The sequence below is a fragment of the Polyodon spathula genome, chromosome 9 (genome assembly GCF_017654505.1).
Source record: "Polyodon spathula isolate WHYD16114869_AA chromosome 9, ASM1765450v1, whole genome shotgun sequence".
In the NCBI taxonomy this organism is placed as follows: Eukaryota; Metazoa; Chordata; class Actinopteri; order Acipenseriformes; family Polyodontidae; genus Polyodon; species Polyodon spathula.
Window position 1 is genome coordinate 30,428,563 of NC_054542.1, and position 27,210 is coordinate 30,455,772.

Genomic DNA, 27,210 nt, shown 5'->3' on the forward strand with positions numbered 1-27,210 from the left:
GCATATTTCTTGAATATCTGTGAAGAAATCAGAAATGTCTTAAATTTTTTTTTTTTTTTTTTTTAAATATGTATTTCGGTCTTATTTGACAGCCATCTCTAAATGACAATTTGCTATATTCTGGAAAAGGAAAGAGTTGCAAAGTTGCAAAAGTTTTAAAAAGACAGTGGCAAAAAATTTGTCAAGGGGAAATGGTTAATAATATATATACAGTATATACAGTATATATAATATATATATATATATATATATATATATATATATATATATATATATATATATATATATATATATATAACATTTTCATAGACTGAATTTTCCTAATGTGTTTTCTTTTAATTAAAGTGACAGAATAATACGGTGCAGCTTGAGCTGAATTCATACAAGAGTTTCTGGCAGTGAATCTGCATTGTCAGCAGACAAGAGCTCCCAGATCTGCCACCGTTCTCTCTGCCACTCCTGCCAGTCCTGTTCCCCAATGTTCCTGTTGTTCTGGCTGCCTGTCTGAGTAGAGTAGGCTTTGTTTACTTCATTCCTGGAAACGGGTGGCATCTGTTCCACATTAAGCTTAGGCTGCTCTGTGGATGCAACCTTCAGGCCTGAGGCCTCAATGAGCGTAGGGCTTTTCTCATACTTGGGAAGTCTTTCCACAGCCTGCAGTGCTGGGGAAATGGGCTGTTCCTGCTGTTTTGTACCTGCTAAGCTTTGCCTCGAGGGGCCTGGGTAAGGTGGTGGAGGTCTGTTTTCATTCCTGTTGATGTCCCAATGCTTGGTATAACCTGGCTTGGGTTTGCACTGCAATAAACAGGCTGGGTTGAGGTTCTTCTGAGGAATGTCCTCGGCGCTGCTTGAAGCTGAATGCCCCTCAGGCATCAAGTATAAATTGTCTGAACTCATCTGAAAGTGCTTTCTGCTCCCCTCCACCTGGGAGCTGCTGCAGGCCCTGGTAACTGGAGGGTGAGATCTGCATTCTTGGACTCCTGCTGTGGTTTGAGTCCTCCTGACTGGCTGCTTCCCATTGTCCATGGGGAGTGAAGTGGAGTCATGGCCTTCTAGCCACTCAGAAGTCAGACCTCCTTGAGAATGGTAGGAAATGTCTTGTGACGAACTGCATTCATACATGTTCCCAGAGGAGTCTAAGAAAATAAAAAAAGGATATATGTATTTAAGTTGTGTTTTTTTTCTTTTGATACTTTATAGTTGAATGAAAACCATGTTGTCAGATATGCATGTATAAAAGATACACATGTTTGTTATAATTTTATGCAGTATTATACACTTCCAATATGTTTTATAGTGTTGATACAAGAGCACTCACTTTTACAGTGTTGACACAAGAGCACTCACTTTTATAGTGTTAACACAAGAGCATTGCCCAGTGTACAGCACAATTAGGTTTACATATATGTTTTGTATGGAGGATAGAATAAAACAATAATGCAATATTAAAACTAAATAAACTATAGCAGCAACAATAGCTTTTTCCTATATCCGGAACCTGTGGGATCATGTTATGGAACTTTCATTTTAGACTTGGGTGTTTTAAATACAAACATTCTACAATATTGTAGTGTCATTACATAGCTTAATGAACACTGTACTTTACAAATGTTTTTTTTTTTAAGTAACAAATTTGCAATGCTGCCAACAAAATGTAACCGAAAACACCTGTACCTGTCATGCCTTGATCTCTCAAACCTGGTTTCAGTGTTGAATGCCAGGCGCCCCAGATATCAGTGTGGTCGTCTAAAATATCTGAAGAAAATAGAACCACATTTGGTGTTTGGAATTTTAGGCTTCTCGGGTCTGACAAAAGACATTGTCTAAACAGAAATGTTTAAAAGAGTCACTTCAAACCATTTTGATCAGATTTTCTTTTACGTTTCAGTTAATTTGCATTAGTAAATCCTTCCGCTTCTTTTACCAAATTGTTATTTTCCAAATGTTTCTTAAAATTTGTTTCAGCTAAGGCTATTTATCTCCCCAAGTGAGAATTTTGTTAACAGCATTGTATGGCCAGTTTGCTTATCAGGGCTAGAAACATATTACTTTGAATACATCATCTTACTCATTGTGATAGAAGCTCCAGTAATGTACAGTATTTGACAAGTAATAAGGGCAAGAAAATCCTCCACATTGGGACGGATCAAGATTACCATATTCTTCAATACATAACACGTCATTTTACACATTTTGGGAGAATAGCTGCATGTTTTAAACAGATTGTTCATTAAATGCTAGGTGCTCAGTGTACTCAGATAGTAACATTCTATATAGTATATTATGGTGGTTTTTATAGGGTAGTATACATGGAGTGGATATGTGGAGTGCATGTGTGGTATGCAGGGAAGCACGTTAGACAGGATGCATGTTATATTGAGAAGATTACGGTGATTTATACATTGGAATGGGGCCAACACAAACCACATGACATGTATACATCACCCCAACGGCCCACATAGCAGCCCATATACACAAAGCTTAAAATACCTCATAAGTTATTTGAAGAATGTTATTTTCAAAGTCATGAAAGTAGACATTAAGCAAAGCTTTGTTATTTGGGTCTTAAATAGCATGAAAACATAAAAAATACTCCTAGTACATTTGTACAGCAGATGTTAATCATGTTACAAGGTACAATAAATAGATGTTCAAAGCCTGGTATGGAACATTACTGGGTAAAGGTAACTGTTCAGCAACAGAGTTTAGCTACAACCTATTGTGACGAATTTGCTGCCATCTACCAGGTTAATGACGTTGTGTGATGTAGAATATAGGAATAATTCCAAGCAAAAGCTGTAATAATGAAACACGCCGGGCGTGGCTTTATTTGAAAAACAAAACAACTGCACTGATGGTGCAAACAAAACAAAAGAAAGGCCTAAACCTGTTTTGGGTCTAACTAAACACTAAAGGTGTCCCTCTCTAAACGGGGACAGGCTACTCCTGTTTACCCCGAATTACACATGGCAAAACTTATTTATTTTCTTTCTTGCTTTCACTTCTTTTTATTTCGCTACGTCCACTCAGGCTTACAGCAAGTCCTCCTCACATTTCCTTTCCCCTACCATCTCAACTTTACCACTTTTAACTGTCTGAAAAATCTAAATCAAATCCATATTTGGTGTGACCACCCTTTGCCTTCAAAACAGCATCAATTCTTCTAGGTACACTTGCACACAGTTTTTGAAGGAACTCAGCAGGTAGGTTGGCCCAAACATCTTGGAGAACTAACCACAGTTCTTCTGTGGATTTACAGCCTCAGTTGCTTCTCTCTCTTCATGTAATCCCAGATAGACTCGATGATGTTGAGATCAGGGCCCTGTGGGGGCCATACCATCACTTCCAGGACTCCTTGTTCTTCTTTACGCTGAAGATAGTTCTTAATGACTTTCGCTATATGTTTGGGGTCATTGTCATGCTGCAGAATAAATTTGGGGCCAATCAGATGCCTCCCTGATGGTATTGCATGATGGATAAGTATCTGCCTGTACTTCTCAGCATTGAGGAGACCATTAATTCTGACCAAATCCCCAACTCCTTTTGCAGAAATGCAGCCCCAAACTTGCAAGGAACCTCCACCATGCTTCACTGTTGCCTGCAGACACTCATTCGTGTACCACTCTCCAGCCCTTCAGCGAACAAACTGCCTTCTGCTACAGCCAAATATTTCAAATTTTGACTCATCAGTCCAGAGCACCTGCTGTCATTTTTCTGCACACCAGTTCCTGTGTTTTCGTGCATAGTTGAGTTGCTTGGCCTTGTTTCCACGTCGGAGGTATGGCTTTTTGGCCGCAAGTCTTCCATGAAGGCCACTTCTGACCAGACTTCTCCAGAAAGTAGATGGGTGTACCAGGGTCCCACTGTTTTCTGCCAATTTTGAGCTGATGGCATTGCTGGACATCTTCAGATTGTGAAGGGAAGTAAGCATGATGTGTCTTTCATCTGCTGCAGTAAGTTTCCTTGGCCGACCACTGCATCTACGGTCCTCAACGTTGCCCGTTTCTTTGAGCTTCTTCAAAAGAGCTTGGACAGCACATTTGGAAACCCCTGTCTGCTTTGAAATTTCTGCCTGGGAGAGACCTTGCTGATGCAGTATAACTACCTTGTGTCTTGTTGCTGTGCTCGGTCTTGCCATGGTGTATGACTTTTGACAGTAAACTGTCTTCAGCAACCTTACCTTTGTTAGCTGAGTTTGGCTGTTCCTCACCCAGTTTTATTCCTCCTACACAGCTGTTTCTGTTTCAGTTAATGATTGTGTTTCAACCTACATATTGAATTGATGATCATTAGCACCTGTTTGGTATAATTGTTTAATAATACACCTGACTATATGCCTACAAAATCCCTGACATTGTGCAAGTGTACCTAAAAGAACTGATAATGTTTTGAAGGCAAAGGATGGTCACAACAAATATGGATTTGATGTAGATTTTTCTTCTGTTCACTTACTTTGCATTTAGTCAACTGATAAATATAAACTATTAACAAGTCTATTTTTGAAAGCATTCTTACTTTACAGCATTTTTTCACACCTGCTGAAAACTTTTGCACAGTACTGTATATGTAATGGATGTTATAGTGATACTCTAGAGCAGTGTTTTTCAAACTTTTTAGGATCTGTACCCCTTTCCAAATAGTCTTGTCTACTGCATACCCCCATCTGAGATAAGGTCTTAATATAATAAAACTGGAAAAATAGGGTCTTTTCTAATTACTAGATTATGTACTTGTGATGGAAATATAATGAGTTGTGATTGGAAATTGTGATTGGAAAATTGTATGTGTTAAAACGTACCGTGCTTATTATTTATGGGACTGCAACCCCATTTTTCATAGCACAATACACATTGTTGTGTATTGCAAAAGCTTCATTATTTACTGGCTGGTCATCGGTTTCACCTGTACTTTGTTGTCTGTTTGTTCTTGGGATTACTGCACCAGCACCGCACCTGCTATACACCTGCTACTAATTACCACTCTGCTATAGTACTGTAAATTGAAAACTGCTGTTAAAAATGAACAAAATACAATTAGTTAACCATGGTGCAAATGCACCAACTAAAAACACTATGTAAAATTATTTCAAAATCCAGACTCTATTAAGTATGCTGAAATGAGTCCAAATTAAGAGTACAAAAACAGGTTATGCTTCTGAAAAACAAAACTAAGGTTCCAATTTAAAACAAAATCAAAAAGACAAAACAAAACAACAACAAAAGACATGCATTTCTTCCAACAAATGCAGAAGTGTTGAGAGCTTTTTTTAAATGTTACAAATAGGCTTTTGTTTATTTTATTATTTTATTGAACTTGAATTTTGAGCTGAGACAATGTAAAATGCTATGTGTGTCTTGTGTGGTATCGAATCCAGCCAGAATAAGCACATTGTTTTGAAGTGGATATTTCCAAAAGCTAATTTGTTGAAAGGGGATATTTATATCAGGCAATCAAAAATGACTTTTAGCAAAATGCTTCCATGTTAAAGTGTTCAGTGCAGCAGTCTGTTCATGGTAATCAGCTGTAAAACCATTAAAGCTTGTTGATGGGCACTCTCTGTATGATATGAACATACTCAATAGGTCTGGAGTATGGAATCCAATTCTGCACACTTTTACCAAACCCAGGATTTAGGAATTGATTTTTTTATTTTTTTTTAATGCCACAATTCCATTTTTTAGATAATAATATTATGCTTTTGCTTTTATTAATAATTACCGGTGTGGCGACTTAGGTCAATGCACTCACACGTGAAAGGAGTTCTTCAACGAATTAATTAATAATGAAAACACACACACAAACATTGGAAGTAAAGATAACAGTTGTGTTGCTCCAGCTCCACTTTAGAACAAGTGAGTGATTTCACTGTCTAAAGAAGGGTGGCCTAGCTGTCTCCTCAACTCAATAATGCTGTTATTTAAAAACGTAAACGTAGATAAAACACTGAACTGATTAAACTACTAACACTGAACATTGTTAAACATTTATTTAAATATGTAAATTAGCCATGTGTGCACTCAAGGCTCACTCACTGTCAGCAGTCAGCTGGGTGTTTATAGAGTTAACCTCGCTCAACAGAAACAAAACGTTCACCAGTATTACCACTGAAAGGAGTTTCAACATTGTTGACTCAATTGCTAAGTCCTAAAGTACTACAACATAGTAAAACAAAATGCGTTGTCTGCTATTACAGGACTTTTCCTACGTACCCCCTGACGAGAGCTCACACATCCCCAGGGGTACACATACCCCAGTTTGAAAACCTCTGCTCTAGAGGATACATTACAAGCTCAGAGGGAACATAATGCGACACTTAATGTCCCACTAGAAAATTAATTAATGCTTTCTCTCTTTCTAGGTGGATGACTTCCTGTGCCACAAATGATTGCCCTATGTGCCTCTACCTCTTAATATAGAAATCTCCTGTGTCGTGCAGAGTGGTTTACATATTTTCTCGACGAGTGACATGCCACTTGCTCTTATGCTGGTTGCTCTTGCTCTGAGCTACTGCCGCTCGACATGTTCGCCACTTCTACATTCAAAACAAGAGCCTAATGGTAGCGCAAGCTCATTCTGTCTCTTAAAGGGTTTGTTGCCTGACTCTGACTGGATAGCAGATTCCCCAACCTACTCAGCATTGACTGGCTGGATGCTGTCAGTGCGCCACCAAACACGCTTGCGCTTGGTTTTTAATTTCATCAGAATGACTCTTTTGGAGAAGCCACTCCTTGCGGGGCAGACGCGATTGACTTTAACCACTGCGTTGTACCCATTTAATCAGAATAGGGACCTTAATCTTTCTAGAAATACATAAGAATATCTATTATTTCTTAATCCTCTCTATTTTCAACACTACCAGCTGAGAGGCCTTCAGTAGGATTTTAATGAACCACACTACAGTATATACCATACTCTTGTTCTGGTTGTTAACGTTAGCATAGACATGGTTACCTACATAAAAAAGATATTCTAGTTAAAATGTCTCAAAATGATACTGTCTTGGTATGTGTTGTAATATGCTGAAATGAAAAATGGCAAAAGTCTTGTAAACACTGGCACATATCTACAGAAGTCCCCTAAGGACTTGTAAAGCTTACCTATTTTAATCTAAAAGTCAAATGACTTAAATGTAATAGGAGAGGGCTACAATATTACTTGCCTGTGTATCACCAAATCTAGTGTTTGAAGTGTACAAGTACATCCTTACCTTTCCCAGCACACAGGCCCAGAGACAGGTCCTTCGACTTGGATTTTAAATGTCCATCCAGCGTGTGCTGCTCAGGGACCTTGAAGAGTTTATCCGAGCTGGGGCTGATATCCTCCTGCTTCTGAAACAGTAATCTTTCTGATAGTACCGGCGAGTTATTGTCATAGGGAGACACTTCCCCACTCGATGCTTTCGAGTCTGTGGAGGGGTGTCTCTCTCCCAGGGTAAAAGACCCATCTGACCTCATCAGATCAGGGATTCTATGGAGAAAAATGACAATCAAAGAAAGTCTATAAACCAGAGTAATACATTGGTCCATCTGATAAGAATGTCACGCTTTCAATTTAATTGGCTATTTATTAACTTTTAGCAACTTAATGGTGAATTGATATGTAGCAACCTATTTATGAACTAACAGAAAAGCCAGCTAAAACTGTTCAGCAAACCAGATTCAGGGTTATCAACTCATAATTTCTCAAATTGTATTACTAGAATGGTGTTTAACGGAGTTTAAACATGTTTAAATATGTTGGTGTAGCAATGTTTAACAAATAAGATTAGGTTTTATTTTATTATTTCCTTTCTATTAGTTCATACATAGATAAATATAGTCCCTATTCCCTATTAACATGAACAACGTTTGTTTACCTGTTAGTAAGCAAACTGTTAACAGTTACTAAACCAGAGAAGTTCCTTAAAATAAAGTGTGACCTTTTTTTGGCAAACCAACAGCAATAGCTTTATTTCAGTGTTCTGATTTTGAATTTAGTTTTTCATGCAGGGAAAAGGTTCAGTAACACTGAAGTTGGAGGGCTTGTTATGTGTACCTTAGGGTTACTGTGTAAAACATGAATAATACATTTATAACTTGCATAGCTTTCTGTTCTTGGCGTGTTTTAAATCTAACACTGCATATCTGTATAAAGGGCTAATAAGTAAATTAATGGAACTAAAAGCAGTTCAAAACTTAAATGAACACAAGTAAAACATTTATATTACAAGTATGATACTTTGGTAAGTTAACAAACAGTTTTACTTAAGTTGTCATTGGTTATTTGGATGAAAGTGCTTTGTGCAGTTATGCCAGCAGATGGTAGCAAAATACAACAGAATGATGTTGGCATTCATTGGCCTCTCCTCAAGTAATACATACAAAACATTGTTTATCAAATAGTTTGCTGATTGTACATAACAAAATTAGACTAGTAGACACTGGAAAGAAATACATGAAAACAATTCAGTTTTTTTTTTTTTTTTTTTTTATCTGCACATTTGTGCTAAACATATGAGGGCCAACAGTGCTTAAGGTAACTGGAACAGTAATTTGACAGAAATAATCTATCCCTGTCTCATTGTCTCTTGGTTTTGAACTGCTTTTTGTCTGTAAACCTCTTGTGTGAATGAGCTTTCTGGAGTGTAGTTTTCTTTCTACATAAATGATTCAGTGAGTGTGTGTGTGTGTGTGTGTGTGTGTGTGTGTGTGTGTGTGTGTGTGTGTGTGTGTGTGTGTGTTGTGTGTGCGCGTGGGCGTGTATGTTGGTATAATAGAATAATGTAATGGTCTGTTGTTTTGAATTTTGAGTGTGGAAAGAGTTAAATAACTCACAAGTTAGGTGTTTGAAAATAGGCCAAGCGTTTCAAACCAAGTAAGAATGTTTTACTCACGATGATTGTGAAGCTTTTCTACGCAGCAGATAGTCAACTACATCTGGGTCAGTCTCCAATAAGCTCATTAGCACCTCATTTTGAAGATCGGGGGGGACCTGATAGGAATGCAAAGAGGCACATTTCATAAGAAATACAGCAATCGTGCATAACCCAACCACCTGTCATAAATCTGCAAAGCCTCTAAAGCAGGACACTGGCCCTATTTCAAAGCAGACAGAAATGTAAAACAGGCAGGACTTGAAAGAGCTCTGCACTGTTAATACTGCTTGTCACACCTACAGAACTCATTGTCATTGTTACTGACAATGTGTCTTATTGTGTGCCATGATCTTCTGTGATAGAAAATGCACTAACAGCCCTCTCGTTTGGTATTTACAGTGCATGTTTTTTATATATATATTTAAAAGATTCTGATTAGCACTAACATTTTGATTATATAAACACATCCTGCTCCCTAACTAAAGTCTGACTAATCAGTTGTGTGTCAAGCAAAAGTTCTCAAATTAAATACATGTTTTATTTTTTTTATTTTTTTGTACCAATGTGTTTATTACTTTTATTGAACACTTCATTTGCCACTTGCAATGAGCAGGACTGTGTCACGTCTCCCTCCCACCACCAACCAAACTGGCATTCCTGTCAGCACTGCAAGTTACTTCAGAATGTACGCTCAACCCTGCTCAACTGGCCCGGCAAAACAGCTTCTCAAAAACACCCTAAACATTTGTAGCACTTCAGAACCATTACATTAGTTTTCAGTTAATGCATGTTTCCATTTCATACACCTCTCTTAGTTTTAGCACAATACAGTATACTTTTCCTTCCAACTGTTTTTTTTTTTTTTTTTTTTTTTTTTACATTGTGTCCAGACTAAAAAAACAACAATATGGTATAAATCTGCACACGTTGTACATATTACAGATGTGAAGCACAAGATCATGTATGGCCAAAACATGTACAGCTGAAACTAACAGGGTGGTCTCAGTGTGCTTACTGTCTGCACTAGCTTAGCAGCTGAAGAGAGACCAGAGTATAAAGACATATCATGTTCAACACAAAGTGATGGTTAAGTCAACGCAGCAGTTATTGTTTTGGTCACAAACTGTGATCCACTTTTCATAATTTAAACTTTTTTGGAAACAATTCTGTACCAATGGGGTTTACACACACACACACACACACACACAGACACACAAACACACACACACACACACGCGCACACACACACACACACACACACATATATTAACACTCATTGTAAGAGTTCTTCACGTGCAACTGATATATTTTATATGATAAGCCAAAAAACTTCAAAACAATATCCAGATATGCTAGATCAAGTGGAAAATTAATCTTCTTATTGTTATGCACTAGCAGGGTAAATGAAATGAACAAATAAGGAAATCCATGTTCAAAAATCCACTGGTACAGCACCAGCTTTCGTGGCTCACATAATAACTAATTAGTTGGTGCCTCAAATCAAAATATCAAAGCCGCAAAAGAAAGCAGTCTACAATCATGCAATTGCTTTTCAGGACTGCTGGAAACAAATGAATTCATTAAACAGAGAGTGTAGAGAAGAAGCAAAAGTTATTTTTAAGAGACGATAACACTGAGGAACTGGTAGTACAGTACAATAATAAACTAGTCTGCAGACGCATAGGAATGCTGTTAACAACCTTTGAGTTTTTACTCAGAAGTAGTTACTTAAAGTAATAACAAGCCACACAGCTTTAAACTAAGCTCCTGAGTTATTTAAAGTCTATTCTTGTTATTAAAATGGAGTTTGCAATTCATGAAAATGGGCTACAAAATAATTTTAACTGAAAGAGTACATTGGAAATGATCACAATATAAAGGAGGAAGACAACCACATTGGGCAACATTATTATTTACATTTATAGTATCACTATCAGGAAAATAAATCAAATGGACCTTAAGGCAGTGGAAACCCCAGCACTGGATTGCCAGAGCATGATGTTCCCAAGGTATGAACAGTGTCACAATGTACAATGTCACTGAGTCTGAGCTCGGCTGGTTTTCAGATCTTTGCATAAACCAAACAAACACACTACCCACTGTCAATAATGCACAGAGTGTCTCACAACCTTGCTGGCCTTAACACTACTGAAGGTTTTGATTATATCTGCATGCTGGCTTTTTATACCAATACAAACACATCCTGCTGTTAAAAATCTTCCGAAAGAATTTGCAGCACAACTGAAGCAGGTGTGACTTGCCATTTACTTAACCAGCCATTATGGTTCAATTGCAGCATACCGAATTTAGTCCACTTGATGTGTCTAACTACTGGATTAAGCAGGTTTAGTCCACTTGATTGGACGAAATTTAGTACATTTTCTAATCCCGTTTGCAGCGTACCAGAAGTTAATCATCACAGGTAGATCATCTGCTAAATCTGACTAAACAAGATCCCGATTACAGGGTAACAAATCAGATTTGTGATGATCCTGTTCAAGTGGATTAATTTAGTACTGTAAAGGATAAGACTAACTTAATATGCTTGCTCATCCTGAGCATTTACTGCTTAAATTGTTTTGCAGAGACAGCTGCATAGTGTATCTGAAAACTATTTCGTACATTTCTTATGTCCGTCACCTTCGGGCAGTCATATCCGTGAGAATAAATCCTTGCACTATATATATATATAGGCCCTATATTTTAAATAACTATAAACAGTTAATGACTGACTGTTCCATTTGCGGAGGGCGAGGGGGTGAGTTGCATTTCTTTCACAGCTGCTTTTTATAAAGATTATAACAAACAGTTTACTAACAAGGTATATAATCACAAATACTTCTGAAAAAAAAAGGTAATAAGTACATAACGTATGGTATATCGAATATGCCATCAAAACAGAAGTCGGGTTGATTCAAAACGAAAAGAGCAGAAAAGACTGCTAGAAATTTCCCAAAAAGAAGCCGAAAATGCTATTAAAAAAGATTACAGTAAATGCTTTAAAAGTGGGCCGACAACAGCAGTGAAAGTATATTGCGTCAGCTGAACAGCCAACCTCCTCCTCGCATGAAAAATAAACAACAGTTGAGCCAGAAGAAAGACGTGAATCAGAGACATCATATTGGAAATGTAAACAGCAAACACAAGGTACTGAATCATGTATTGTAAACCCAGTATCCAGTCAGGCACCTTTATGTGATTTTTATGATCCAGCTACATGGCCTGACTTTTGTAACAAAGAGTTAAAATCATGACGCATGAATCTGTGCAGCTAAATAAACTGTCGTTGAATTCCCCAAAAATAACACATGATTTGTACTCATTTTTGGAACAAAACTTCAATTAGATTTATTTTAGTTTTTTGTGTGTGCGCGTTTTGTTTAGGTTTTTTTGGGGGGTTTTTTTGGGCAGGGAGGCTACTTCACACTCTTGTGCCAGAGCCCAGTGAATCCTAGCACCGGCCCTGACAGAAGCCAACGAGCAATAAACTTTGTATGAAATTTTAAAAAATAATCCTGATTTTGTGTCTTCATTTTGTAGTTGCCCTCTTGTTTAGGATTTTGTCTCCCAAAAAATGTTAATGTCTGTTTTTTTATTTTGCTCCGCCACAAATAATTGAAGCACTGCAGATTCAAAGTTTTTCAGAAAAATCACAAATGTAACAGGGGGCATACTGTAATCAGTGGTGCAAGGGTAGGAACATGCAGATCCCACTGTATGATTTACTGGATGGGGGAATCTGGTACAAGTGAATGTGCCACAGCTGTTTCTGATTAATTCCACTTTGCCCAATGTTTATATTTAATTGGATGATATCTTCTTTCGTTTCTTGATGCAGCAAACCCAAAACAGCGATAAATCCCATAAAAGTACTTTAAAAGGATTTAAACTTAGTGGAACCATAATGATTACAGCTGTGACCAAATCTGACGTGCAAGTCTTAGGAGGGGGTTGACCTTAAAGTGTTAACAATGTATTGAGCAAGGTCTGGTTACACAGGGGCTCCAATTAAACAGGTAATTTCCAAGAAACCTAAATGTATTACGTTCCCAGAAAGTTGTCAAAGAAAAAAAATTAGAAGCTAAGTTAGCTCTGAAAAGATCTGGCTCCAGCTGAAGCTTTTATTTGTATTGCTGGCTCCAGCTAAGCTTTGTTTTAAGCTCTCTCTCTCTCTCTCTCTCTCTCTCTCTCTCTCTCTCTCTCTCTCTCTCTCTCTCTCTCTCTCTCTCTCACCACACAGAACCAGCATCAGGAAAGCAACTATCAAAAGTACAGGGTACTATTTTTATTAAAATCAATGTTTATTTGGACAGCAATGATGTGTGTTAGGTTATACGTAAGGCAATGATTTTGGCACAGTGATTTTTTGTACACTCCACGGCAGCAGTGTAGAGTAGTGTTTAGGGCTCTGGACTCTTGATCAGAGGGTTGTGTAATAGGCTCCAAATAATGTAGCTTTAGCTACATCAACATACACAAGAGCTTTTACACCAAAACCAATAATATAGACTATTGCTTTTGACTGCTGACAAGTTTACATTTTACTTTAGAGTACACAGCTTAGTTAAAGGTCTTTCACACCAACGTAACTTTTTTTTTTTTTTTTTTTTTTTTAAGAATGCAGTACTATACAATGCAGGCTTTCACATTGACTGTGTAGCGAATCAGACGGTGCACTTCCAGCATAAATGTACATATATAGATACAAAATCAGCATGTAAAATAATTGTTTTTATTACCGTGTTCAAAATGAAACAGTATATATTTTTTCTTCAATAATAACAAAGAGACATTTAAATTGGTTGTTTCTGAGTAGCCTACAGAGCACTGCCCCTTTAAAAATAAAAACAAACAAGTCAAATCACACAGGCAGGCACCGTGTCCAAGAAATGGGGCATCACAAATGGGGCATCACAACAATGACAACTTGGGTACTCTACATTGTATGAAAGAAAGTTTCAAGAAATAAAATGTACATTTTTTTTGTTTCAAAAAATAAATTAACAAGCGCTGTATGTATGTGAAGTTCACAACCGAGACTTTACAGTAACATACGATCTGTGTTCATTTACATGCTTGGTCGGCTACAAAATACAACTCTCATTCACTGACCTGCATAGCTAAATGTAAATGCTGTGTCATACACAACCAAATAATTTACAGATACTCGCATATTTGTATTTTCAGTGCATGACATGCTCCATTTAAAAAAAATAAAGGAAGTGCCGAACCAAATGTGTTTTTACATCCATTGCCAAGGTTTCACTGACTTGTTTAAATTCACAGTTTTCATGATTTCCGTGACCTCCGTGACAAAATTGTAGCCTTACTTATACGGTCATTTATTCAGTGTTATGTAGATCTATTCGTGCTTGTCTTTCTCTGCCGCCTGAAAGAAGGGGTCACTAAAGTGGGATGAGGTACGCCTACTCCCCCCTGTGGGCCCCTTACCTCAGATCAGCAAGTTGGCATGCCTAGAATTCTAAACAGCGAGCGCCACACAGCAGTGCCTTTACTGGCTGAACCACTGGGGATCCATGTCCTTCACTTATTTTTTTGCTTCAAACTTTCTTGTGCTAATGAATTCTCATCACATATTATTTAGCCTTTAGCTTCGGTTTCTATAGAGTAAAATCATTCTACATTGTAAATAAATGTGATCAGTGGACTCTAACGAGTCACCTTTCGCAACAGGCTTTCTGACAGTAACTAATTTTTTCTCTAATCCTATTGTAGCCATCGGTGTTTAAAACTTTGCTACACCGGGAGGCTGCAAACATGAAATTTCAAGTCAAAACATGATTCCAAGTGTCCTGCTGTGCAGTGCGTTGTGGTAAAGCAACATCTTGTGAAACTTAAAAAGAACTAAACAGCTTTTATATTGCCCCAGGGTCCTACTAGAGCATTCTTCTTGAAACACTCCAGAAGACTATAGCACAATATCGACTATCTGGGAGGCAGTTTCATTATGATGAAATTCACAGACTAAAATCCTTTATCCTATAGAGGGAAACATGATCGGTTTAAAAAATATACAAGTATTATTAGAGAGAGACCAACAGTGCATAATGATTCCCATGTAGCATTTACTTGAATTGGAGAGGGAGGCTGAGAGGCTTTCAGGAAGCTTTCAATAGCATTCCTGTACCTGCAGTATAATACTCCAAAATCACACTCTGACATTCCCCTAATTCAATAAGCTGGCAGGGTGACACCTTAAAAAAAAATCACAAATGACATCACTTCCCCTGACACCACCACCCTCTTTACAAAATGACATCACTGCCTCTGACTCCTCCACCTGCCCTAACAAGTCTTAAGGGATGCCACTGAATCTCTTTGTGTAATTGTGTAGGAGACGGACTGTTAAGCCAGTTAAGAAGGACTGAACTTTGCTCAGTCTGCTGCACAATCCTCAATAAATCATCTAAAACAAGAGCTGTCTTCTTTGTCTACTGACCTTCAGTTCTCCTGAGATATGGTGGGGGAACTGCTGCAGAGAGGTAACATATTTGTACATTCTAAATTGATGAGAAAATAAAAAGCCATCACCCACCATGAAAAGTGCCTCGTAGGTCTGTATCATCCTCTGAACGACTCCAATAATGGCCGTGCTCTCCTCGGCCCGAGCTGAGCTCTGCACTGAGAACTCTTTGTCTGTGCTTTTCTGCTTGTGCAGGAGGTTAGGGCCGAATATTGTGGCCAAATTCAGAGATGTCATTTTGTTCCCTGTGATCTAAATTAAACCAAAGTAAAAAAAAAAAAAAAAAAATTATATAGTGACGTGTAGTTACACACTCAGCCTGATTATTGGAACTTACTGGAAATGTCTGTCAAAACTGTAAACAGCTGAGTGGTGCCTCTGTTTGTATATTCAGCTGAATTAAGGTTAAAGAGATTGTATACTTGTTAAATATTATCAAATCTATTTTTAAAGTTTAAAAATAGCAAAAAAAAAAATAGTGTCATTAGAAGTAGCAATAACATTATCAACAGTAATTGAATTAACATCTCAGTTAGTCAAAACAAAAGAAAATAGGCAATCCTGTTCTATATATAGTTTGTTAGAAACAGTTTTATTGCAAAACTAACAATTACATTGGAGAAGAGTTTTTCATTTTCATTTAACCTTTATTTTACCAGATAAGAAGATTGAGAACAAATACTAATTTACAAAGGCAATGTGGTTAAGAGGCAAACTAGACAGCAGCACAAAGAAAATAAACACAACATAGAAAAAATAAATAAATAAATACATAACACAATAACAAGTAAATACACATGCATCAGACAATAGCGAAAAGATTCTCAAAGCTTTTTACTCCAAATCACCATTAGCAAGAAATGCTCCCTGCAATCTGGTCAAACCGGAAAGTGGTGTTAAGCTGTTTCTTATACATTAACAATATATCTATGGAGCTACATCTACATCTATATCTATATCTATATCTTGGACCCAATATCTTATCAACACACAAAAAAGTTGTGTTGTTTTCTGGCATTAAATAAGGACAACCCATTATAGATAGTCCAGACCCTCTGTGCATTTAAAACAGCATGGTGATTGGCTAATTACTGTCTGAATGGTGCTGTTTTCTTATAGCATAAGGCTACAGAGAGTACTTGAAAGTATTTGAGAATCTAAGACTCTATAGTGTCAGTTAAGAGGCAGCTTAATGTGACTTTTAATGCTGCAGATTAATATCATATATTAATATTTAACACCCCTGATTTTACAGAGCTAAACTAAAATAAATAAGAAGCCAATTGCCATAAAAATGTACACCAAAAGGACTGTAAGTACTTTACATTACAAGGTATACATAGCCAGGCAATTACATTATGATAATTACCAGTGATTCCTTCTCTTGCATGGTAAATACTGTATAACAACATAACTATTTTGTTACCTGATGTTATTACACGTTGACACTGTAGCACAGGCCATTTGCAGTGTACACTGTTTTCCCCAAAATAGCTACCATGTAAAATACCAGATATTATGGTAGTTACTCAGTTATTACTGTATAATTATGTATGCCCCATAATCTAAAGTGCTACTAAAAGAGCTTATGGACAGTCCTTTAAACCTGTTTTTATAAACTCTAGTACCAAGAAGCTGGAACAGAACTGACAATATCAAATGTTTTTCACACACACAGTGTACCTCTTGGCCATCCTTGTCGTAGTTATCTTCAGCGTGACTGGCCACTGTGGACAGGAACTTCAGGAGTCTGTGCAGAGTGTCACAGTTACAGGGAGGTAGAAGGTAGATGAGTAGCTGCAAGGCATTTTGCTGCTCATCTGATTCCATCACTGCGGAAAAAAAAGTAACAAAAACCAGTCATTTGGTATTCTTAATAAAACACAGGGTAACAAGTAACATACTAAAACAGTCAGATTAATGTTCATGCAAACTGGATAGTATTTCCATACCCATGCCACCAGATACTCACAGACAGTGTTGATGAAGGCAGAGTAGAGCTCTCTGGTGAGGAGAGGGTCGGGAATGTCTCTCAGGAATTCCTTCAGCAGGGCGGCGATGTCATGAACACTCTGCTCCTCATCAAGCAGCACATCCACTCCGCTGTCAAACTCCGCTCGGAGCTACAAACCAAACAACACTGTGTCATAAGGCTGCACAGACTCCTGTTGTCCTCAGACTATTGTCCAAAGTGTTTGGTATTATTTAAGCTGTTTTCCTATGCGTTTGTGGAACACAGTTCTGAGATAAAGCTACGAGAAAGAGAAGTTGAATAGTTTCGGAAACTTGGTCACCTTCCTTTGTGATTGAAAGGGTGTAGAGTGCAGTCTAGTTTATCTTATAAAAAAAGAAACCCAAGTTATCAAGGCCCCTTGCAAATTGATTGTTGTGTGGTAAAAGCATACTGAATTAAAGCAACAAAATGTGAAGTCATGACAAAGCACAGTACAAGCCACAATTGTGGTAAATGTATAGCAATGCCTGTATTACTGAATATGAGTCCTGTTATAATTATCCCCCATAAATGTATATACCGTGTGGCTTAATGTTTTTTACAGAGTAGTCTCTAAAAGTAGTGGATTACTGGGGACCTGCAAGTTGTGGGTTTGTATTCCAATTTTTTCCCTAACAAATAAATATAAAGAGTGCAGTAAAATACAATGGTGTAAGGCAGTGACAAAGCACAGTAAAGAGACACACTGGCTTTTCCTCTGCCCTTTAAGCACACAATTTGTTTTTTGTCATTTGTTTCATTTCTGTGCTTTCCGGTGGGGAAACACCAGTAAAAGCTTAATGAGGTGTTGACAGCAAACATCCATTTCTGAGGTATACCGCTCAGAGGGAAGCCCTGGAGGGGTTGTAAAAGGCTGAAAAACACTTTGCCTGTTCTGTTAACCCTTGGTATATATTCATTTTTCTTTAGGTAAATGCAGACAATAAATTCCGTTGAGCTGAGAATGCTAGTGATATCCCAAAAACTAACTCAAACAAGCCCAATGCATTAGGGTAGTGTATAAAAGCAATCACCTATTAATAGGTTGTTATATAGGTATTATTTTATTTTAATAGCCTCCAAAAACCCATTGTTAATATACACAGCTACACTGTTATGGATTTTTCTCATTGTTCAAAACCCTGTCTAGAGATCTGGACTAATGTTTTCACAGTACTCGCTATGTGTATGAAAATAGTCAAAATACCTGGTCAATGGTTTACCCAGATTCTATACTGTCTTTTTTCATGTTTATGGACCTTGTAATGCATCCAGACTTGAACCAGTGCACTTTGTACCAAGTAAGAGGTACTGTACTTCAAATGGCTTTCCCTTTCAAGGGGATGCTAAACACACAAGGATTAGCATTAGCTTACTATTGATTTTTGCTTTATTCTGAAGCTTGTTAGCAATTATTTGGTACCATTCCACCTATTTAATATGATATTTTCCTATGTTGGATGCATAGAAGAAATCTTTTTACAGTGTATCAATGCAATACAACACTTGTTTGCAATACAAAGTCTTATAATTCAGTTGTGAAGAGCTCACACCATATTTATGATTTATAGATTATTCTTTCTGTTTCTTTACCCATTTGAAAATTTATGTACTACCGTTAGCTTTGACTAATGGAAACACAGATACGTAATCTATTCACTAAGACATTTAGTTTCAATGTAACTATATCTTTATAAAATACTAAAATATGAACCACATCATAACAAACAGTGAAGTTTTGCTGACACACACTTAGTGATATTGCTGCCTATTTATTTGTAATTGGGAATGCAAACCAAACACATTTTGCTAAAAGCAATGCTTTACTGAAATGCATGTTTATTGTGTTTCTATTGCGTTGACTGCTGTATTAAGGACACCATTTTGTGAAAGGATCCAAGTAAAAAATGTTTATACATGTGTTGTTATGTGTTTAGCTAATTATTAACAAGGAATAACAGTTTGTTACATTGTTAGATTAGTGTCATATTATAAAGTTATTCCTGATTAAAGCCTTTGCTATGGATCGTCTAACACTGTATGACAACAGGTTGGAATTTTTAATAAGTACTGTATGTTATCATAGTTTAAAACACCCTTTATAGCACCTTGGAAGTTGCAATATTGATTGTTCATAACTAAAGTGTTACCCACATTAATGTCATGTTGAATAAAAAGCATCTCCCGGCACGTTCCTTATTGCATACTGTTACCTGTCTCACTCTCTTCTTTGAACTTCCTACTCTGAATATTCCTACCGTCTGAAGACCTGAAACAAAACACAAAAAAAAGGTTTTGGAATTCAGATTCAAGTTCAAGAAGCAAGCAAGTAAGTAAGTAGTACAATATTACACACCGTATTTTTCCAGATACTGACAGCAGCTATCCACTAGCCTGGGAACCTGTCTGTAAATGGGGTTGAGGCTGAGCTTCTTGTCCCTCTGCTTCTCCTTCTTGCTCTGAGCCTCTGCTGGCAGGGAGAGCTGCAGGGCTTCCAGCAGTCGAGACTGACTGTCATCCAGGTCTGTGATAGAATCCACAGACATTCCACCCTGGAGGACACAGCATATAAGGGGCAGAGCGCAGTACACGCTTTGAAAACAAAACACTATGAACAACAGCAGGACAGTTAGTTTATTACATGACCAACCTATAACTGCACTACACTTGGCAAATAACTATAACCAGTGCAACAGGTGTGGGAGTGTGGACAGTTAGGCAGTTATTTGGCTGTCAGTAGTAATGGATGGGATGTGCAAATAAAAGCTTGATAGCTTTAAAATGTGCCTATATCCAACACAATTTAGCGAGATGGGCTGTGCCAGCAGGCTCCTGATATGGTAGGTGCATCTGAAGTCAGTCAAGAAAAAGTCTTGTGTTATTACTACCAGCATTACACCTTGTACTCCATTTAATGGTCTGCAGAGCTTATGGGTTTTGCGTATTCCAAGTAAAAATAAGTGTAGCAGCAGGAGCAGAGCCTAAGCCAAGCCATATCACAGGAATCCTAACACTCTTGTCTGAGGTCTCTGAAAGACAGACCAGTCTTGGGCATAAGTTCACATTTCACATTGCAAAACTGTAACCTGCCAGTAATCAAATATTAAGCACACCTGCCAAACAGATACTTTTTGTGATTTATTACATCACATTGCTCCATGCACTAAGATTAAGGGAACATATAATAACCTTTATTTTTATATAGTGCCTTTCATAGTGGACCACCATCACAAAGCGCTTTACAAGATACGAGACTAGGGTGTGTGAACCTGTGCATCAGCTGCTCACTTACAGCAACGGAGCACAAGGAGGTTAAGTGACTTGCTCAGGGTCACACAACAAGCCAGTGGCTGAGCTGGGATTTAAACCGGGTACCTGCTGGTTATAAGCCAGGCTCTTTAACCACTGGACCACACAGCCTCCTTAAAATTATCTGGTTTTGAGATCACTGGTTTTAGAAATAAAAATACATGTTTCTCAATTTACAGTTGGTTGTGTGGTTAGATTATAAGTACTTTATGAATATACGTATGCAGTGTCAAGTGTTGCTGGGTGTAAAACTTGAACAGATGGTGAATGGGCAAGGTAAACGACAAATATTAGTGGTAATGGGAAGTAGGGTTCCTGTTTCTGAGGATATATCAGGTGAATTCTGGGATACGTTTACATAATGTTTATTTTTACATTACAATTCTCTGTGAAAGTTAATAAAACGATGGAAAGTTCAGATTGCTGGCCTTATCGTACAGCACCTTTCCACCAGTCCTTCTAATTATTTCTTGATAGTGCAACAGACAAATAAATCAGCACCTTCTCTGGCTTTTACAAGTCAAACTGTAAGGTCTGGAGGAGGATCTCACAATAACAAAAGGAAGGAAGTATCCCAAGAAGTATGCGGTACAGCGTGTTCATGTAACTTGTAGGGTTTGACTTGCACAGTTGAAGCGATTTCTGATTTCCATGGTATGCACTGGCCATAGTCCTTCTTTCTAAATGCAACTAAAAGTGACTTATTTTTTGACATAAACAGTAATGCCTTACCACATTTAGTTACCTTTCTGAAAAAGGAACCACTGCTCCTACAAGTTACTGAAAAATTCAATCTAAATACATATATTCAGGTATACAATGTTTAAATACTTCAAAAGAAAGCAAGTTGTTCAGTCAAAATCCTTTTTTGAGTGTCTCTTGTACAGAAAACTGTCTTAAAAGAAGAATGGTCTCACTTCATTCACAAGTACCAAGGTACACGAACTGAGACTTCATCTATATAAATCATCTATGTTGAAGCATAGCCTCAACGTGCTAAGATGTAACCAGTGTGGGGCAGTAACTGATACTACATTGTAAGACCTCTTCTAAGCTAGAATCCTTTCCTCATAGACTCTGTTTTCTCAGAGTCAGTGATCTGTTATTAGTTCAGAAGAGGTCAAACCAACACCTTATGGTAAGAGTTCAATATCAAGTATCACAAGACGTGTCTCTCCCCTCAACAGATAAAGACCACTTTTCGTACAATAAATATACCGTATGCATTTTACAAAAAGACCCCCTGGACAACCTTAAACAGTGCACAGATTCAACATAATGTAGGTGGAGCTGTCAAATAACAATATGTAATAAAACTACTGTATGACTAACCACCTACCCGTCTGCGTGTCCGAGGGGCTGCCTCAGGTGTATTAGGCAAGGTGGACTCGTTAGGCGTTTCCGATGTGGAGCTGAGAGATGAGTTACTGCTTGAGAGTTCTTTGTTTTGCCTCTTCAATCCAAACTGTAAGATGGAGGTCACCAGATCAGGGGATTCTTTCTGTTCTTCTTTCTGGGAGTCCTGTTTTTGTTTGTGGGTCCTGTCATTAGTTATCACCTGGGACAGCGGCATGCCAAAAGCTTGAGGCACAAATTCTGTTAAAACACAAGAGCAAGGGGTAAACTGTCACAAGGAATGTTATGCAAAACAAAGCTAGGGCAGCTGGCACAGTAGGCAAATCTAAGTGATCACAATCAATTCGACCCACTTTGAAATGTGTAATCCAATTGCTTTTATAGTAAATAGGGCTTTGGACTATAGTTCCATTACTGTAAAAGGCAACTGTACCAGCACATGTAACTGGAGGAACAACAGGTAAAGCAATATCTGCGAGAATATTTATTTATTTCCTTTCTGTTACAGCTTATCCATCCACAACAAAATAACAATGCAAGAAACGTAAGCTAGTTTTTATATTAGCAGTTTAGGTCAAGGGTTTTGGGCCTTTCTGTATCAACCTAATCAACAAGCCTACTAACAATATCCATTAATGTGCACTCGGAACCCCAACCATTGTCTGATTCATGTGTAGTGGGCAGTTCTTAATTTTCTCTGCGGTTACTCATGCAGGGGGCTGTACAGATCTGTAGCTGGAGAATATATTCAGAGACTAAAAAATAAATGTGAAGTCTCTTAAACTATTGCCATATTTTTGTTTCTTTATTTTTTGTGGTTGCTTTTCATTTGTTTTTCTCTGCATACTACGACTACTTCGTATATAATGTAGAATACGTGATTGTAAACTTGTCGCTAGTGCAGTACCATTTCAAATAAACTTGCTGTGATTTTGAATGTGCAATTCTTAAGAATGGTATTATTGTCACTGCTTGCACCCCGGCACCTCTCTCTGTACAAATTAAGCAGTGGTAGTAGGGGTTAAGTGTGGCTTTTAGGTTTTCTGTGTTAATAATTGAAGACATTATTTTGATGCAGTGTGACTTCAAATGTAGCTCAACATACTTCATAAACACTAGGGTGTCATGCTATTAATTGCTGCAGCAAAAACGTTGCCAGACATTACTATACATGATTGTATGACCATCTACTCACTGACTCAATGTTCTTGTTTAACAGAAAAAATGCCCTGTTGGGTTTCAAGTAACCCCTTAGGTTTTACAAATTACCATATTTCCAATAACCCTTTACACTTTTTAGACTATGTATACAATGTGTATGTTCATGATAATTTCAAATGACTGCTAGTCATTCATGTGCATTTTAGACACCTGAAATACATTCTCTGCTTTTAAACATTTCTCACTAGTACAAATATTTAATGTAAAATGTAAAGTTAAAGCATGCCAGTGCATTTACTTTAAACATCACGGTCAAACATGCTGCTTAAACTGAGCAGCATTATATCCAAAAAAGGATTAATATAAACCTTCTTCCTGCATTACAATTCCAGTGCTGATTAAAGTCATTTTGTTTAACAGCAACAGCAAAGTTGTTTTTTTTTTTTTTTTTAAATCCAATCGCTTCAATCATTAATGTTAAATCTATTTAAACTGTTTATCAATCCAATGCCCAAGCAGGAAACCTTCTGTTTCGCAATTTTGGTAAGATTCCGAGCCTCTCTTGATTGTACTGCTGTGTTAGAATGCCAGGCAGAAGTTAACAGTGTGGCTGGTTGTTTACAACCAGCATTCTAAAAATACATGCATAGTATTCCAGCTATTTTTACAGCAAATTATTAACTACAGAAAAATACATAAAAACTCCAGTGCCATGTAAACCTGCAGATTGTGTTATTTATTTTCTTTTAAACATGCTGAGTCCAGATGTTTCATACTGCAATGCTTCCATATTCAGGCATAATTCAAACTGTAAACCTGCACTTTTCATTACCAGTTGTTGCTGTTTTCGACAATTAGTAATTTATTTTATGAGTACTAAATGTTGTACTTTGAAAGCAAGCACACAAACACAACAATACACTAAATGGGGTCTCTTCGTTGTTAAGATCCAACATAACTGCTTTCAATTTCAGATCCTGCAGTGTTATAATTTACATTATTACAATGCTATTTAATTTCTGTTAGCGTTTGACTATACAAAATTCTAAAAATGCTAACTATCTAAGAGCGTCAAGTCCTTAACTGCTGCAATCATCTGTTTAAGATTTTGATAGAGTCAGGCTTTCAGAAGTTATTAGCTTCTACTTGTGCAGTAAGACAATTCTTACTGCACGGTCATGTGATTTTGTTCAGCCAGTCACATCACTTCATTTATCCAAGATATTTTATAAAGATATTAATGATTTATGTACTGTAACTTTAATAGAGTTAAATTACTGTAAAAATGCAGGTGAAAATCCAGTCAGTTATGCACAAATTATCATCTATTGTTCAGTTTGTGGAAAAATTGAAAGTTATTTAATAGGCTATCTCGTACGTAGAAAAAATAAAGCTTGCCAATTTATTCCATGTGCAAAATGTAATGCTGCAAAATAAACGAGCTGTTAGTCCCAATTGGATCATTCAAGACTGCTTTGAAGGGAAAGAATACACAAAATGAAGTATGTTTTTTCAATTTGGACTCATGTGTGATTTAATAGTAATTTCAGATTTGTTCCAAAGTTTTTAATAACAGCAAACACTGTTATTAATTTTAAGATAACCATTAAACAACTCCATGAATTTTTCTGGGTTTAAAAGGCATGTCATATGCAGGCAGGCTAAAATAATTGAATCTGTTCAGTCTTGAACAAAGAAGACTATGCAGCGGTCTGATTCATGCTTTCAAAATTCTAAAAGGCATCGACAGTATCAAGGGACTTTTTTGACCTGAAAAAAGAAACAAGGACCAGGGGTCACAAATGGAGATTAGATAAAGGGGCATTCAGAACAGAAAATAGGAGGCACTTTTTTACACAGAGAAACCTGGGAGTCTGGAACCAGCTCCCCAGTAATGTTGTTGAAGCTGACACCCTGGGATCCCTCAAGAAGCTGCTTGATGAGATTCTGGGCTAAATAAGCTAGTAACAACCAAACAAGCATGATGGGCCGACTGGCCTCCTCTCGTTTGTAAACTTTCTTATGTTCTTATGATACCTTAACAGAAAAAAGAAAAGAACCGGGGGAACAGAATGTTGTTTTCTGTCCTCTCCCAGGTTTGCTTTGAATCCAGTATGTGGCATATTTATGTTTTGAAAGGTCTGTGAGAGAGATTCAAATACATTTACACAGTTTGACTCCCCAGCAAGTGTATTTATTTTAGTTTTTTTCTTAGGTTTCTGTGACTATTTTTCTGTTTTTCTTTTAAGGAGACTTGCTGAAGTTTTAAGGGGTTGCTAGTATTTTTTCAGGTTCAGCACAGTCAAAGCTCTTTTCACTTTTTGCAGATAAAGAATCACTGTGGTAAGTTAGTTAGGAATGCCTATACCAGGGGTGGCAAAACTTCCTCACCCTACGAGCCACATACCAAAATTTTCGTATGGTTGAGAGTCGCAAGACATGTACTGTAAAACATGAAGTGTTTGCTAGAGCATTGTTGTGCAGTACAGTTATGATTGCAGAAAGCTACACAAGAACAAGAGATTGAACATTGCCACACAGTTTCGGTGTAATTTGTATTGTACTGTAGAGCTGCAGTGTATTCAACTTTGAATGTAACACTGGTGTTTTTCCACTATTTCTGTTTATACTGTATGTATTACACACTTTAAATAAAATGTACAGTAAATACATATGTAATATGTATATGTAAATATAATATACAGTTATTATAAAATAAAATGCAGTAACACCACATAACACACATTTTTGTAAGGATTCTTTTTGACAAGATTTTATTTATTTATTTTTTTAAGACTGCTGCATGTAATAAACTGTTGAACTTTGTGGATGACAAATGCACTGCATTTACTTTGAAAGGGATTACAGTACCCGCTCATGATAAGATGTAAGATATAAATATAATAATTTTAGACCTGCAACATCACATTTAAACATGCATTTTTTAGCCTAGCGCCAACACTCCAATTGTATAAAAAGATTAATTCATCTGAATAAGGACGTTTGCCACATTCCATGCTTCCATGCCATACAAAACTCAAATTAAATCTGCTTCTTTTCTGATCGCCGAATGCAGCATCTGCCTAAAGTCTGATACAGGAGGATATTCATCTGGAAATGTGTTTCGTAATGACGTCTGAGGTTGCTCGCCTTGTAGTAGTGCTACAGGCTACAGTGTGTAAGAGATTTGCTGCAGATGAGACACAGGTTTACCACTGTTTTCAGTGAAAGCAAACTCTTCCTCCCAGTGTGGTTTAAAGCCTCATACTTTCATTTATTACTAGTGGAGAGTTTGCTCAATGCCTTTGTCCATGATACGATGATGCACTTAATTCAAAATTATGAAACGTTCTTTTAACTGCACATTCGGCTTTGAAACATGCATGCGCCAGCGAGCGGGGTCGAAAGTCAACAAGTGACGAATCCTTGCAGTGAACGTGCAGGCTCAAAGAAACAGGAGAGAGAGAACGAGAGAAAGAATAATTAACACGAACGAACACAGAGAACACAAATAACAAACTTGGTGTGTTTATTTTTACTTTCTCTCTTCGTTTTTGTTTATTATTCAGTTCATTCGAGCTGGAAAGCGTATGTCTCCCAGCATTTCACCGGAAGCCACACTTGAACTGCAAAAGAGCTGCATGCGGCTCGCGAGCGGTTTGGCCACCTCTGGCCTATACCTTTTTACATTCTGATTATTTGGGAATGATGTCATATCAGATGAATATCATGTATCCAGCTGTCACATATCTGCCATAACTGCTTATCCGCCATCATCAAGCTCTTCAGAGAAGATGAGTTCAGAGATTGTAGATCCCACCAAAGTTTTCGTACATTGTGTTGTATGTACTCCATGCGCTATCATTACTGGTAGTGTCACGTGTGCTGTTCAGTGTGTTGATATTTAAATATCCTGTTCACCTGCAGGGCGTGTCCCTGCCTGTCACTTAGCAGTGAATGCATGCACTCACATGGCGGACAGCTACCCTGTCACAAGCATACCCTGTATCTTTTAAACAAGGCAATCAGGGGAGCTCCCTAATAAAAGCTGAA

At 37.4% G+C, this 27,210-nt stretch overlaps 1 protein-coding gene across 3 annotated transcripts in view; it reads right to left on the reverse strand.

Annotated features, from left to right (window-relative positions):
• Window positions 1–316: 316 nt before the first annotated feature.
• Window positions 317–27,210, reverse strand: part of LOC121320646 (rho GTPase-activating protein 6-like) — an 86,337-nt gene continuing 59,443 nt past the window's right edge. For 2 of the 3 annotated variants that reach the window (XM_041259165.1, XM_041259166.1), the window contains exons 4-13: window positions 21,980–22,236; window positions 19,688–19,883; window positions 19,545–19,600; window positions 17,311–17,461; window positions 17,022–17,170; window positions 15,411–15,590; window positions 8,873–8,970; window positions 7,208–7,467; window positions 1,675–1,755; window positions 317–1,136 (exon numbers count right to left, since the gene is read on the reverse strand). In XM_041259165.1, the coding sequence (XP_041115099.1) occupies window positions 379–1,136; window positions 1,675–1,755; window positions 7,208–7,467; window positions 8,873–8,970; window positions 15,411–15,590; window positions 17,022–17,170; window positions 17,311–17,461; window positions 19,545–19,600; window positions 19,688–19,883; window positions 21,980–22,236 (2,186 nt within the window). In that variant the 3' untranslated portion in view covers window positions 317–378. The remainder of the gene's footprint in view (window positions 1,137–1,674; window positions 1,756–7,207; window positions 7,468–8,872; window positions 8,971–15,410; window positions 15,591–17,021; window positions 17,171–17,310; window positions 17,462–19,544; window positions 19,601–19,687; window positions 19,884–21,979; window positions 22,237–27,210) is intronic. The other variant, XM_041259167.1, reaches the window with a different exon arrangement.